General features: G+C 38.9%; 1 protein-coding gene and 1 long non-coding RNA gene across 14 annotated transcripts in view; one reads left to right on the forward strand and one right to left on the reverse strand.

The window, feature by feature from the left end:
* Positions 1-15,603, reverse strand: part of ENOX2 (ecto-NOX disulfide-thiol exchanger 2) — a 261,630-nt gene that overhangs the window by 25,161 nt on the left and 220,866 nt on the right. For all 13 annotated transcript variants that reach the window (XM_082377872.1, XM_082377874.1, XM_082377875.1 and 10 more), the window contains 3 exons: positions 6,920-7,153; positions 4,460-4,672; positions 2,625-2,731 (listed from right to left, as the gene is read on the reverse strand). In XM_082377872.1, coding sequence (XP_082233998.1) covers positions 2,625-2,731; positions 4,460-4,672; positions 6,920-7,153 — 554 coding nt within the window. The remainder of the gene's footprint in view (positions 1-2,624; positions 2,732-4,459; positions 4,673-6,919; positions 7,154-15,603) is intronic.
* LOC309621062 lies at positions 7,143-14,824 on the forward strand. Its single transcript, XR_014239755.1, has 2 exons — positions 7,143-7,212; positions 10,430-14,824. It is a non-coding gene; the product is annotated as an uncharacterized lncRNA (long non-coding RNA).

Below are 15,603 nucleotides of genomic sequence, written 5' to 3' on the forward strand. Positions count from 1 at the left end.
GAGGGTGTGGAGAAAAGGGAACCCTCTTACGCTGTTGGTGGGAATGTAAACTGGTACAGGCACTGTGGAGAGCAGTATGGAGGTTCCTTAAAAAACTAAAAATAGAACTACCATATGACCCAGCAATCCCACTACTGGGCATATACCCTGAGAAAACCATAATTCAAAAATAGCCATCCATGCACTACAATGTTCATTGCAGCACTATTTACAGTAGCCAGGACATGGAAGCAATCTAAGTGTCCATCGACAGATGAATGGATAAAGAAGATATGGTACATATATACAATGGAATATCACTCAGCCATAAAAAAGAATGAAATAATCTCATTTGCAGCAACATGGATGGACATAGAGATTGTCGTACTGAGTGAAGTAAGTCAGACAGAGAAAGACAAATATCATATGATACTGCTTATATGTGGAATCTAAAAAAAATGAACTTATCTACAAAACAGAAATAGAGTTACAGATGTAGAAAATAAACTTATGGTTACCAGGGGGTTAAAGGAGGGGGAGGGATAAACTGAAAGATTGGGATTGACACATACACACTACTATATGTAAAATAGATAACTAATAAGGACCTACTGTATAGCACAGGGAACTCTACTCAGTACTCTGTAATGGCCTATATGGGAAAAGAATCTAAAAAAAAAAGAGTGGATATATGTATATGTATAGCAGATTCACTTTGCTGTACACCTGAAACTATCACAACATTGTAAATCAACTATTCCCCAATAAAATTTTTAAAAACAAATAAATAAATTTAAGTGCTAAACTCCAACCCTCCCCTTGATCACTTTTGTTACCTTTTTAGCTCCCTGAGGGCAAAGACCATCTCATACTGCATTGCCTGTCATGATACCTGAGACGGAGAATCTGTTCAGTAAACGTCTGAATTGAAATGTTGAATTTTGTTCGTTGGGCTCAACGACATGAGGTAGCCCTAGCATTCTAAAATCATTTTGTGCTACAGTAAGATAATCGGTTCCTTTTTTGATACTAATTATTTTTTTTTAACAATTAAAAACTTTACTGGCTTTTTATGACCCTACCCTCCATTGGGCTGATGTCTTCAAGGATTTCTCCCTAGTGACTCATAGATCCCTTTGCCGAGCCATAACTGATGGCTCAGAGACTGTTGGTTTATGAGCAGAGGTGGGCTTATCTTCCTCTAATCTCTCTTCACGGTTCTCAAATTGTTGCCATGCAAACTATGTCATGTATTCTCATGAAAGACAGAGGAATAGATTATTATCTTCATTTTATAGATTAGGTAACTGAGGTTCACAAAGATTAAATGACTGACTCAAGACCACAAGGCAGTTTATACCAGAGCACAGAGTGAAGAAGAAGAATTTCTAGGCCTGAATTGACCACTTACTAGCTGTGTAATTGTGTGTACATCGCTTAACATTTCTATGTCTCAGTTTCCTCACATGTAAAACATGGACACTCTACTTACTTATTATTCCTTATGGAGTTGTTAATGATAAATTGAAATAATACTATTTCTCATTTATATAGCATTTATATTTTCATACTGTCTACATATCTCTTATCTCATTTAATCCAGGTGAAGAAATAAGGACTGAGAAAGGCTGACTAACTTGCTCAAAGTCACGCAGCTATAACGTGTCAGAGCTGAGATTTGGATTCATGTCAACTCCAAGTCCAAGGTTCTTTCCACTACACCACATCTATTGAGGGGCTCACGTAGGTGAGCTAACCAATGTGAAAGTGCCTTATAATATGTAAGTTCCATACAAGTGCTATTTAACTATTAAGGAATATGACAACCTGCATTGATAGATATAATGGGACTGCTACTAGACTGGCAAAGAGGACTCAGAAACGAAGTTGAAAGAGTTGCTGCATACATAGATGGAAAGTGTCAGGGCTGGCTGGGTAAGGAAGCTACACATAGGAACAGAAGAACTTGAGGCCTATGTAACACCATTCCAAAGGCACATCGGTGCAAACAAACCTCCCAGCTTGGTTTTTAATCTCAGATTTAGAATCGCAACCTAATCACATCAGATATGTTCTAGTGTTATGCTAGTGTTACGCTAAAAATGTCACTTGAGCACAAGCAGAGAGGTGTGTGTCAACCTTAATTTGAAATCAGAGTCCTCTGTTACCTTTAAAGCTGCCACCTATAAAGGTGGCTGAGCGGGTTTGATAAAAGAAGCTCAGAAATTTCAGTGCTCCAATGTAACACCAGGCAGCTTTCAGCCTCAACTGTCAAGATGCTCTAATAAATGTAAGACAGCCCTAATATTACTAACACTAGATGCACAGGTCAGTAATTATTGTTGTAACCAAGACTAGCTAGCTTAGGGAAGTAAACTTATTAATTATCGCAGCTACATTTTCACTACTAAGGTTTCCACCCAGCAGAGTGCATTCAAGACAACATGTGCACATTTATTACCCTTTTGGCAGCAGGTGGTCTGGACACAATGACAGGCTATAGAACATGTCTCAGTATTTCATTAGGGCCTTGTTGTGGCCATGGGAGCTTGGCACTATTTAATTCTAGCTAAACTCCAAATCAATAACTTGTTAAAGAAAGAAACTGTCCCCCTGAGGGGCTACCAGAGTAAAAAGTTACTAACCTCAGCTTGTTTACACCAAACGCTGATGTTTTTACGCTGGGCTTTTGTGAAGTGGTCCCAAGCCTTTTGTTTGGAGGCGGAATGGTACACAGCTACTATCTGCTCAACTGCAGCATCAGATCAACAGTTGAATCAGCATCATCCAGGGATGGCAAAAGAGAGGAGAAAAGAAATAAGAGAAGCATCAGGCTTAGTGTGTCTCCTATGACACTACTGGACTAGAGCTGTGTGTTGGCGTACCATGAGTTTAAAGGGGACGCAAAGGCAAAGATATCAATATACAGAAAGAAAAAATGAATTCTAGAAGGTTTAGGGTAAAATGGTGACTAAAGTTTTTTAATACAGGTAGTCTGTATTCATTCAGGCAGGAGAGGCAAGAGTCATGGTGAATGTGATTTAGCACTATTGACCCTGAACAACAGGACAGCAAGTGGTGAACTTTACCAGCTCCTTTTGACCACTGGCTTCTTAAACTAGCCTTTTAGAATGAGCCTGGATGCTTCATTTCAATGGAATCCATCTTTTTATTATCCTGAGGTATGTTTAACCAGAAGCAACAAGTCAAAACCTAAAATGGATAGGATCTATTTTAAGTCTACCTAGATAGGCTTGTTGACTGGAGAAACACAAGTTTTATGGAAGAATAGTGTGTAAGCACAGTCCTAGGGAGTATTTTTTCAGGGTCGCTTAAAATGTCAAATGAGGAAATGTGTACAAATATTCGGGGGCTTTATCGCAATCAGTTCAAGAGAAGGAAAACTTAGTAATGACTTTTTTCTGGGAAAAGAAAAAAAGGACAAGATCCTCTGCCTGGCTAGGTGTTCACAGTAAGAAAATTCAGAGGTGTTATTTCTTTCTTTACAGCCCTGTTTGTACCCTGTCTACTAATGATTTAAGGATTTATATTCCCATGATGCTTGCTGCTCTCTTTTTCTATTTATTCTGAAGCCCTAAAAACATATGCTTTCTCCTCCTGGATTCCATGCCCATAGATACTTTCAAAATAGAAATGGAAAATGAAACAACTCCTCCTTAATCCCATTTATGTATCAGTCAAGTATGGGAAGTCAAGTATGAGAAGAGTGGGCCATAACTGTTTAAAAGCAAAGTCATAAAACTGTACCTTTGTTCCTAACGTGAATACAGTTTCTTACTCAAAAGATAAGAGTTCATAGTTTTATAATACGGTGAACTAAAAACATTGAGAATTTTTCTGCTCATTTAAGAGACCTTGGATAGGTTTGGAGTGGTACTAATTTTTGAAAATGGCTATTTCAGTGGCTTCCCATTCCCTCTCAGTGTCTACTGACATCCAGTAAAGGAAATGTTGAAGAAAGGAAACTAAAAACAAAAGGTAGAAGTAGCAAATTTGGCTTTTATTCAATTACCTTGGGAAATATAATTACGTTTATCCCTAAAATGGAATACCTGAAAAGCATAATGATGCAAATCTGAAGCAAAGAAGCTTACAAATCCTGATGCTACATTCTAACTTCAGCAGTGAAATACCGAATTTTCCACTGGAGCCTGAGGCTGCTTGTAACTTACTTTGAGAACAAGCGAAAGTAAAATCACAGGATTGTGGTCTAAGTGTCAGTGTTTCTAAGGAGCTGAAGTAGATATACCACAGAAAATGAACATAGGAGGTGCGCACATGATTCCCATGAAACCGGAGCTCGGTCATTTGGCAATATAAGGAGAGCACAAGGCAGTGATGAAGAGGGCGTTCCTTCTTGACACAGGATGGCTCTGGAGCCCTGGCTCCTGTGTAGAGAGAGTGATGACTAAGTGAAGTGCCCTCTCACCCTTCTGGCAGAACTATGACTTCCACTCACATTGAATGAGAATTCCAGAAAGGGCCTGCTTAAACTTCTCCTTTGCTTCTTCCATGTCTTTCTCATGGGCAGCTTTCTCATTCACCAGGCGGCGGACGTGGCTGTTGGCCGACTGGATCATGGAGTAGAAGTTGTTGGCGCTGCGACGGTTCACCTCTCCTCGCTCAATCCAGGTGAGCAAGGTCTGCACGGCTTCTGAGAATTTGGAATCATCTGAAAAAAGAGAATTTATTTTTAGAGTCATCAAAAGTAACCAAATCTCCATCTATTTTCCCAACATGCTGGCAAGGAGGCCACCATGGCTTTTTGGCAAAGGTTGTGAAATGAATTAATTGCAGAGGGTGAGGAACCATGCATGCACACGTGTGACACACAGGCAGCAGCTGGGCAGAGACTGAAAGAATGAAAGATTCCAAAAGTAGTCAGATTAGTTGTAGTCTACGAAGGATTTTCAGAACAAGAGTATTTCTTCTTTTCCTAAACAAAGTTTTCTTTACTGACATAGCTTTCACATATTGCAAATTTCTTAACCTCGGTGTGTGTGTGTGTGTGTGTGTGTGTGTGTGTGTGTGTGTGTGTGTGCCTGTGCATGTGTGTAATATATAAATTAGCGGTGAGAGAACTTCAGAATTCTACAATCTTATTTTCTAAAAAGCACAAGTAAACTTGAGTCTTGAGTTTAACTTGCATTTGACAGTAACTTTATCCTGCATCCATGGAATTAAACCTTTGGAAGGAGCCTTAAGAAAGAGTTAAATGGCAATTCTTTAGGTATAAACACTTACATCTTTGACTTTTTGTAACATCACTCCTGCATCCAATCCAGCCCCAGACCTTCCACTCAGTCCCAGTCACAATCTATTTTGATGTAATTCATTCTATTTCTACATTTCGCCACATCCTGTTTCTCTTGCCTGAGGAACCCTCCAAGTAGATTTCTACAGCTAGTTAGGAGTTACTCTCTGATGTGAAAATAGTAGTCTCTGGTTCAGCTTCCAAAGCCTCTGGTTCAGCTTTCTGAGATAGCCACTTACATATTCTGCTGTTCAAGACTCCTGAGAGGGAGAGTCCATTAGCATCCCATTGAAGGCCCACTGTAGGACTCCACACCCCTCTCTAGCCAGGAACCCTTATGTCCAGTGGAACCATCTCTCACTGTAATGTGAACTTCTTACCACTTGCCTTTTTAAGTGCAGATGTGTAATGAGAGGTCAGCCTCACCGTTATAGCAGTTTTCATTTCATTACTTACATACAGTCTTTATGTTGATGCTCAGTTTTTAAAAAATTATTGATGTATAGTTGATTCATTGATGCTTGCTTTTTGCTTGAGGTCCACACAACCAGCAAATTCATTTTTTAATAAAAATTCAAACTGAGCTGTTTGGCCTTATGTGAACAGTTAAGTCTTGGACCTGGCATCTTACCAATGCTTTCAGCCTTTCCAGCTTTTCAAAGTGTACCATTATTTCTGTGTCTCTACTCTGGACTCTATGTTTTCTGATTTTCTCTTACAGGAAGACAAATCAATCCAAACAAAGGATTTCTTTAACGTGTGAAACCCTTAGGCTATAAGGTGCAAACAAGTTTGGTGAATGAGACCTATTTGCAAAGGGGAATTAGCAGCATCTTGCTGAGCCTAGAGCACAAGAAGCAAGGAAAATTCATACTGTTAGAGCTGGGTTGGTGTCACCAATAAGATCAATGGGACACCAGCACTCATCCAATAAGATCAACCATACTCATAGAATGAAAAAACTGGATTTGAGCTACTAACACAGGAGACCAGGCAAGGCAATTAAGGTTAAATTAGCAAAATGGCTCTGAGAGTCAAGCAAGGGGAACAGGAATCAAAACTAAAGGGAAAGCAGTCTGATTTAGCAATGTCTGGAAGTCTCTGTAGTTACTGTGTGAAATAAATGTGTGATTAAAGGAGTCCTCTTTTAGTTGTAGTAGCTAAGTCTTTGAGTAATCTAAGAAGAATGTATACTGTAGCTACTCTCTGGCCCTCCATTTTCTCATCTATAAAATGGAATTTTATCAGAGTTTTCTGAGGTCACATCAAGTTCTATTCTGATTTATTCTGACTTAGAATTCAAAACTAACTTGCTATCCACAATGAAAGGGGGTGGAGGTGCTTACAGGTCCCAAGTCATGGATCACAGCTAAAATTCTCTGATGTGGAAAAGTGGGAAAAAATTGTTTCTTTCTAGTCACCTGATGTATGGAGAGAAAAAGTAACTTGAGACAGTGAAGGATCACAGACACAGGTGGGAGGGACAAATGTTTTGGCTCTTGAATTACTAGGTACACCTTTCTAACTGCAAGGCTTCAACACAAGAAATGCTTAGAATCCCTCAGTGGGAAATTCAAGGATAACTGTCAACAATACAAATATATTTATTACATTTCTCCAAAGAAAAGAGTTCTTTTAATCACAAAGCTCGAATGTTTTGTATACCTTTTAGTTTTTCAGCAACAATGCTGCATTCATGATCTGAATAGTGGACCACTGGAGGTGGGGATGGTGGGCGCAACCTTTCTTCTTCCATCCTTCTACGGTGGCGTTCCTCTCTTGCAAGCATACGCTGTTTGCATTCCCACTCATACAGGTCATCTCGAGCCTGTGCAAAATCAACATGAAGCCTACCTGTGTCCTTTTTGTCAGTGCTAGAGCCCAGGCGAATGCGGTAACCTAAGTGCACAAGAGGGAGAGAGAGGAGAGAACAAGAACAGCCCAGTGAGTGAGCCGCTGTAAGTAGCTTTTCAAGTTCGGTACTTCAGATGCAGTCACAGCAGTTTCCAGTGACCACATAACCCCAAATTCTCTCCCCACTACTAGCAAGGAGAACATTAAAGACTTGGATTATAGTCTCTATCTCTGATAATAGTTTATTATTCCATGGTTGGGTCAGTCTTATTCATAGGAGTTCCATTTCTCCATCTGCCACCTTACCTGTGACAGAGGGAGGCTCTGTGGGTAACTGTATCAGGAATAAGCTTTATGTGGCACCATGGGCTAGGAAGAATGCAAAAGGTGGCCTCAAATTGTGGTGTCTTTGGATAACTTCAAGAGTGTCAGTCATCCCGCCACTCAGAATTTTGATAAAATTTAAATGTTGATAAAATTTTGATAAAATTTAAATAAAATCAGTAAAATTTTGATAAATTTAAATCAGCTCGACATTTCAACCCCCCAAATTGCTTCCTAGATGTATCTGGTGACTCGGAACCGTTTTGGGGGGGTGGAATAGATATAATGGGGAGTGGTATGTGATCCAGGTGACATATAATTTGGGATCCTTAAAAAAAGAGGTCGTGTGCTTATAGTATACTGGTATAGGACTAGGATTCAGAAAACCAGGATTCAAGTCCACACCTCCACTTTTGGTGTCAGTTATAGCACCCAAGTTAAATCTCTCAACAAAAAAATAAAAAAAAATTATTAAGTTTTTATTAACCTTTTAAGTTTCAGAAGCTGAGCTAGCTGCTTCCACACACATTTATCTCATTTCATTCTCAGCACAAGCTTGCAGGGTAACTCCTGCCTTAAACAACTAAAAATATGGACAAAATGTATGAAGCAATAGTTTTTAAGACATTGGACATTAGGCAATGAAGACAGAGATCACTAAGAGACAAGAACCAAATGAAGTGATCCCTAAGATTTCCCCAGCTTATTGCCTGGAGAGAGTTTCCAGGCCTCAGCAGAGGGAGGGGAACTCAGGCAAAGTATGGTGATCTCCCTGAGTTGAGGAGATTGAACTGGGAATCCAGGGAGACTATGGCAGACAGTTTGCATGGCAGAGTACTGGAAAGAAGAAAGCTACACAGAGAAAGAACTTCAGAGCTCTGCAGAGGGTCCTCCACTATTATGTAGCTGAGTATTGATGTCTATATATGTGTGAATTACCTGAGCATTAGAGGTAATAATCCCTGGAGCTCATACAGGGCTAGGACTATTTCCTTTTCACACCAGCCAGAGGAGAAAATCTAATAATTCAGAGAGCATTGGATAGAGTAATCAAAAGAGTTTTGCCTTAGTGAGGAAAAATTAGCCCTAGACTAAACCCTGCTCTGGTTCTGCTGAACAAAACTTAAAAACAAGACCTAAAAAGATAAAAAAATTGTCAAGTTACTTAACTGCATCCCAGAACAAAGGTCAAGAATACTTACAGGAATGAAAAATATTTGTCACCTGGTAAAATTCACAATGTCTGGTGTCCAATAAAAAATTACCCAATATGCAAAGAAGCAGGAAAATCATAATAAAGATAAAAATCAGTCAACGAAGCAGAGCCAGAAGTGATGCAGATAATATAATTAATAGATAAGGACATAAAAACTATTATAGTTGGATTTCATATGCTTAAGAAGCTAGAGAAAAGATAGAACATATTAAGTAGAAACACAAAAGACATAAAAAAAGAACCAAAATCAAACTTTTATAGATTTAAACTACAATGTCTGAGTTGAAAAAAATCACTGGACAGGACCAATGACAAATTAGACATCGCAGAAGAAAAGATTAATGAACTTGAAGACATAGCAATAGAAACTATTCAAAATGAAATACAGAGATTAAAAAAGACTTAAAAAAATGAACAGAGTACTGGTGAGCTCTAGGACAACTTCAAGGGGTCCAATATATGCCTAATTGGAGCCATGATTGGAGACAAGGGAGGGAATAGAACAAATATTTGAAGAAATCAGGAAGGAAAAATGTCCATATTTGATGAAAACTCAGATCTAAGAATTTCAATGAACCCCAAGTGGAAAACCATGAAGAAAATTATACCAAGGCACATCAAAATCAAATTTCTAAACACCAGCAATAAAGAGAATATCTTAAAAGCTGCCATAGACAAAAGACACATTTTATGTACAGAGAAACAAAAAGATAAGGATAACATCATATTTCTTGTTGAAAACAATGCAAGTAAGAAGATAGTGGAGCAACATCTGAGAGAGAGCGAAAAAAACTGTCAACCTAGAATCCTATACCCAGAGAACATACCTTTTAAAAAAAGTGGAATAAATTTTTGATACATACAAATGCTGAAAGAATTTATCAGGAGCAGACTTGCACTACCAAAAATGTTAAAGGAAATTCAATCACAGGGAAAATGATACCAAATGGAAATCTGGATCTATACAAAGGAAGGAAGAGCATACAAAACATATGATTTCATTTATATGAAAATCTGGAAAATGCACACTAATCTGACAGAAAATAGATCAGTGGTTGCCTGGGGAGAGAACTGGGGAGGGTTAGGAAGAAGGGATTACAAAAGAGGCATGAAGGAAACTTTTGGGAGAGGTGTACATACTCATTATTTTGACTATGATGATGGTTTCACAGCTGTATGTATGTGTCAATAATATCAAACTGTATTTTTGAAATATGTGAAGTTCATTGTATGTCAATTATACCTAAATAAAGCTGTTATAAAGAATAATTCCCAGTCACACTAAAATATTCTTTTTAGAGAGAGGAAGAATAAATACATTTCATAAGTAAACTTTGCTAGGGCCCTTTAAAGTTTACAATGTACTTTCACACCCATTCATCTTATTTAATTATCTGAGCCATCAGAAAAATGGGGCTATTAATGATTACCTTGACTATTCTCCCAGGATTGTGGAGAAGATCAAATGAGAGGAGGAAATGAAACTTTTGCAGAAACATACACAAGATACTGTGATGCTTCGAGGTGGTGCGCTGTGTACAATGCCGGCTCCCAAAGGTGCTCAAACTCCAATAGAAAAAACAATTATGTCTACATTTCTAGCCCCTTTCTAAGGGATTTTTGTTTGTTTGTTTTAACCTCTTTCTTTTACAAAATGGGAGAACAGCCATCCAATTCAGGAGTTTTCTAGCACATGTAAACTTTCAGGGAGCAGGTTCAAATTTAAAGGGAAAAATTAGTTGTTTTCACATCACTGATTGCAATCTCCTTTCCTTTGGCAGCCGTGAGAATGTTTCCAGGTGGCTGTTACCGGAGAGCTGATTTCAATGACATTTAGATGGATACCTCCTGAGCAGCATGTCATCTTTTATGTACAACTGTTCAGGGCTTTTCAAGACCTTTAAGTTTTTTTTTAAAATAGTCTATTGTGGAATGCTCTGTTATCATTGCTAAGGGCTGTTAAATCTTCAGTAGATGAATTTTACAGCACTTAGCAAATGTAAAAAGAGCATTCTACATCTGCCTCCTCTTCTCCTCTCCCATGTTACCAGCCTAATTTTTCCAATGCTCATTACCTTTTCTTTGGCCTATTGCAACAGGTATCTAACTGACCTCCTCTCCTCTTACCCATTTTTATACACAGTGGTCACATTAATCTTTCAGAAACAATCTTCTTCCTTGTTCAAGAATTTCTTCAGGGCTTCCCTGGTGGCGCAGTGGTTGAGAATCTGCCTGCTAATGCAGGGGACATGGGTTCGAGCCCTGGTCTGGGAAGATCCCACATGCCACGGAGCAACTAGGCCCGTGAGCCACAACTACTGAGCCTGCGCGTCTGGAGCCTGTGCTCCGCAACAAGAGAGGCCGCGATAGTGAGAGGCCCGCGCACCGCGATGAAGAGTGGCCCCCGCTTGCCGCAACTAGAGAAAGCCCTCGTACAGAAATGAAGACCCAACACAGCCAAAAATTTAAAAAAAAAATTAATTAATTAATAATTAAAAAAAAAAAAGAATTTCTTCAACAATTCCCTATTATCTGAGGAGTAAAGACCCAACTGTTAAGCCTTTCAAAGTGTGCTAACGATGGATGTTTTCCCTCCTCCTTTCATGTCTACTAAGTACACAAACCACTACTTATTGTTTCCTTGAATGTTCATCAAAACCTACCACCTCTGTACCTTTGCTCATGCTGTATCTATGCCCCATTTTCCACATTCAAATGCTTTCTCTTTGTCAAAGACTTGGTCTAAATGCTACCTTTTTTGATAACCCCAGTCAGGAACCAGACAATTTCAATCTCTCTCTCTCTCTCTCTTCCCCCCTCCCTCCCTCCCGTCCTCCCTTCCTCCCTCTCTCTCTCTCCTCTGAACTTCCATAACACTTTACCATACTTCTCGTACAGCACACATAACTTTCAAATGTCATTATGATTATTAGCAATGAGTGTGTCTTATCAGTGTCTTGAGCAATGCCAGGTGCTCAATGTTTCTTTAATAAATGAATGTGTGACTGCATACTAACCCTGGGTTCATTAAAGGGAAGAACTAGGTTTAACTCATTTTCTACTCTGTACAACATTTAGCACAATAGCTTACACAAAGGAGATGTCCAACAAGCGCCTGTTACATGAAGGAAGATTCTGTAAAATGTCTAGCACTTGGACCCAATTCTTCCAAATTGTTAACCCTTAGGGAAGGGTTAGTAGTTAGGGAAGGAAGTAGTTAATTGTTCTATGCCCTTTCCAATTACTCTGTCTTCTGCCTTCATCTTATTTGTCCACTGCCCCATAAAGAAAAATAACAATTCAAATAAGCAAAGGATCAGCCATGAAACTTTATATTTACAAAGAAAATCATTCCAATTCCAATTGCCCCAGTCTCCCCAAATCTGAACTTTTACCAGGAACAAGTGACTTTATGCAGAGTAGTTCTTGCTATCTCCACTCCAACTACCATAGTATATAAGCCACTATCACTTCTGGATTGGACTAATGCTATGGTCAGCTAACTAACCACTAGTCACCACACTTGCCCATACCCTTCAGTCCATTCTTTACCCAGAAGTGATATTTCTAAAATGTATATCATATCACATCACCCTACTCCTTAAAATCTTTCAATGGCTTCCCATTGTATCCAGAATAATAAACTTATTACTACAGGCATAACTTGGAGATATTGTGGGTTCAGTTCCAGGCCACCATAATAAAGTGAATATCGCAATAAAGTGAGTCACACATTGTTTTTGATTTCCCAGTGCATATTGAAGTTATGTTTACACTGTACTGTAGTCTATGAAGTGTACAATAGCATGACGTCTAAAAAATGTAAATACCTTAATTAAAAATACTTTATTGTTAAAAATGCTAACCTTCATCTGAGCCTTCAGTGAGTTGTAATCTTTTTTTTTTAAACTTTTTATTTTATATTGGAGTATAGCCGATTAACAATGCTGTGATAGTTTCAGGTGCACAGCAAAGTGACTCAGCCATACTTATACATGTATCCATTCTCTGGATGGGGGAGTTTGGGGGAGAGTTGTAATCGTTTTGCTGGTGGAGGGTGTCACCTTGATGTTGATGGCTGCTGACTGACCAGGGTGGTGGTTGCTGAAGGTTGGGGTGGCTGTGGCAACTTCTTAAAATTTAAGACAACAATGAAGTTTACTGCATCAATTGATTCTTCCTTTCATGAACAATTCTCAGTAGCATGCAGTGCTGTTTGATAGCATTTTACCCACAGTAGAACTTCTTTCAAAATTGGAGTCAATCCTCTCAAACTCTGCTGCTGCTTTAACAGCTAAGTTTGGGTAACATTCTAAATACTCTGTTGTCATTTCAACAATCTTCATAGCATCTTTACCAGGAGTAGATTCCATCTCACGAAACCACTTTCTTTGCACAGCTTTAAGAAGCAACTCCTCACCTGTTAAAGTTTTATCGTGAGATTGCAGCAATTCAGTCACATCTTCAGGCTCCACTTCTAATTCTAGTTCTCTTGCTATTTCCACTACATCTGCAATTACTTCCTCCACTGAAGTCTTGAGTCCCTCAAAGTCATCCATGAGGGTTAGAATCATGTTCTTCCAAACTCCTGTTAATGTTGATATTTTGACCTCTTCCCATGAATCACGAATGTTCTTAATGGCATCTAGAATGGTGAATCATTTTCAGAAGGTTTTCAATTGACTTTTCCAGATCCATCAGAGTAATCCCTATCTATGGTAGCTATAACCTTACAAAATGTATTTCTTAAATAATAAGACTTGAAAGTTGAAATGACTCCTTGATCCATGGGCTACAGAATGGATGCTGTGTTAGCGGGCATGAAAACATTAACCTCCATCAGAGCTCTTGGGTGACCAGGTGCATTGTCAATGAGCAGTAATATTTTGAAAGGAATCTTTTTTTCCTGACCAGTCAGTCTTAGTAGTGGGCTTAAAATATTCAGTGAACCATGTTGTTAAACAGATGTGCTGTCATCTAGGCTTTGTTGTTCCATTTATAGAGCATAAGAAGAGCAGAATTAGCATAATTCTTAAGGGCCCTAGGATTTTTAGAATGATAAATGAGCACTGGCTTCAACTGAAAGTCACCAGCTGTATTAGCTCCTAAAAAGAGTGTGCCTGTCCTTTGAAGCTTTGAACCCAGGCATTGACTTCTCCTCTCTAGCTATGAAAGTCCCAGATGATATCTTCTTCCAATAGAAGGCTGTTTTATCTACAATGAAAATCTGTTGTGTAGTGTATCACCTTCATTAATGATCTTAGCTAGATCTTCTGGATAACTTGCTGTAGCTTCTACATCAGCACTTGCTGCTTCACCTTGCACTTTTATGTTATGGAGATGGCTTCTTTCCTTAAGCCACATGAACTAACATCTACTGGTTTCAAACTTTTCTTCTGCAGCTTCCTCACCTCTCTCAGCCTTCACAGAACTGAAGAGAGTTAGGACCTTGCTCTTGATTAGGCATTGGCTTAAGGGAATGTTGTGGCTGGTTTGATCTCCTATCCAGACAACTAAAACTTTCTCCATATGAGCAATAAGGCTGTTTCAGTTTTTTATCATTTGTGTGTTCACTGAACTAGCACTTTCAATTTCCTTCAAGAACTTTACATTTGCATTCACAAGTTGGCTAACTGTTTGGCATGAGAAGCCTAGCTTTTGGCCTATCTCAGCTTTAGACATGCCTTCCTCACTAAGCTTAATCATTTCTACCTTTTGATTTAAAGTGAGAGACTCTTCCTTTCACTTGAACACTTAGAGGCCATTGTAGGGTTATTAATTGACTTAATTTCAATATTGTTGTGTCTCAGGGAATAGGGAGGCCCAAGGAGAGGGAGAGAGATGGGGGAGCGACCAGTTGGTGGAGCAGTCAGAACACACACATTTATCAGTTAAGTTCACCATCTTAGATGGGTGCAATTTGTGGCACCCCAAAACAATGACAATAGTAATATCAAAGATTACAGATCACCATAACAAATATAATAATAATGAAAAGGTTAAATTTTCCCAGAATTACCAAAATGTGACACAGAGCCATGAAGTGACCAAATGCTGTTGGGAAAATGGCTTTGATAGACTTGCTCAATGCAGGGTTGCCACAAATCTTCAATTTGTAAAAAACACAATATCTGCAAAGCATAATAAGGCAAAGTGCGATAAAAAAGGTATGTCTGTATAGATTAAAGGACCAACATAATTTGGTACTGTTTACCTCTCAGACTTCATTTCCCTTCACTGCCTCTCTCTCATTTACTGTGCTCTAGTCATGCTTACCTTCTCTCCTCTGCTTGAACATGCCAAGTCCATTTTCATCTTAGGGTCTCTACTTGTTTTTCCTTATTTTGGAATGCTTCTCCTATAGATGTTTGCATGGCAATCCCCTTCATATTGTTCAAATCTCAATTCAAATGTTAGAGAATACTTGCTTTCCTAGCAACCCCAGGTATGTTAGCTGTTTTAATCTTCTTCATAGCATTTATTGGTACCTGATATTATTTGTTTACATATATATCATATTTTGCCATCTTCAGAATGTAATATCCCTGATGGCAAGAATTTTGTATGCCTCAGTCTTTGCCATATCCTCAGCAACCTAGTATTCTGATTATCAGTCAATAAATATTTGATAACTAACTGACTTCCATAGTTATTTTTGAGCATCTACTTTTGTACCAGGTTATGTGCTAGATGCTGGGGATTCAAAGTTACATAAGACACAGTCTTTCCCCTAAGGAGTTCATTCTCTGTTGCAGGAGACAGAGGTAGAAAGAGACAGTTCTCATATGGTGTTAACAGGTGTCATGTTAGGAGGAAGCACCAGGCATGGCAGAAGCACTGAGGAAGGGGTGCCCAAACCAGCCTGGGGCAGAGTGGGGAGAGAAGTCAGGGAAAGCTTTCTAGAAGAGGTTATGATTGAGCTGGAGCTTTAGGGTATGAAGATGTGTGTATGGTG

The sequence above is a fragment of the Balaenoptera borealis genome, assembly GCF_965194805.1.
Source record: "Balaenoptera borealis genome assembly, chromosome: X".
NCBI lineage: Eukaryota > Metazoa > Chordata > Mammalia > Artiodactyla > Balaenopteridae > Balaenoptera > Balaenoptera borealis.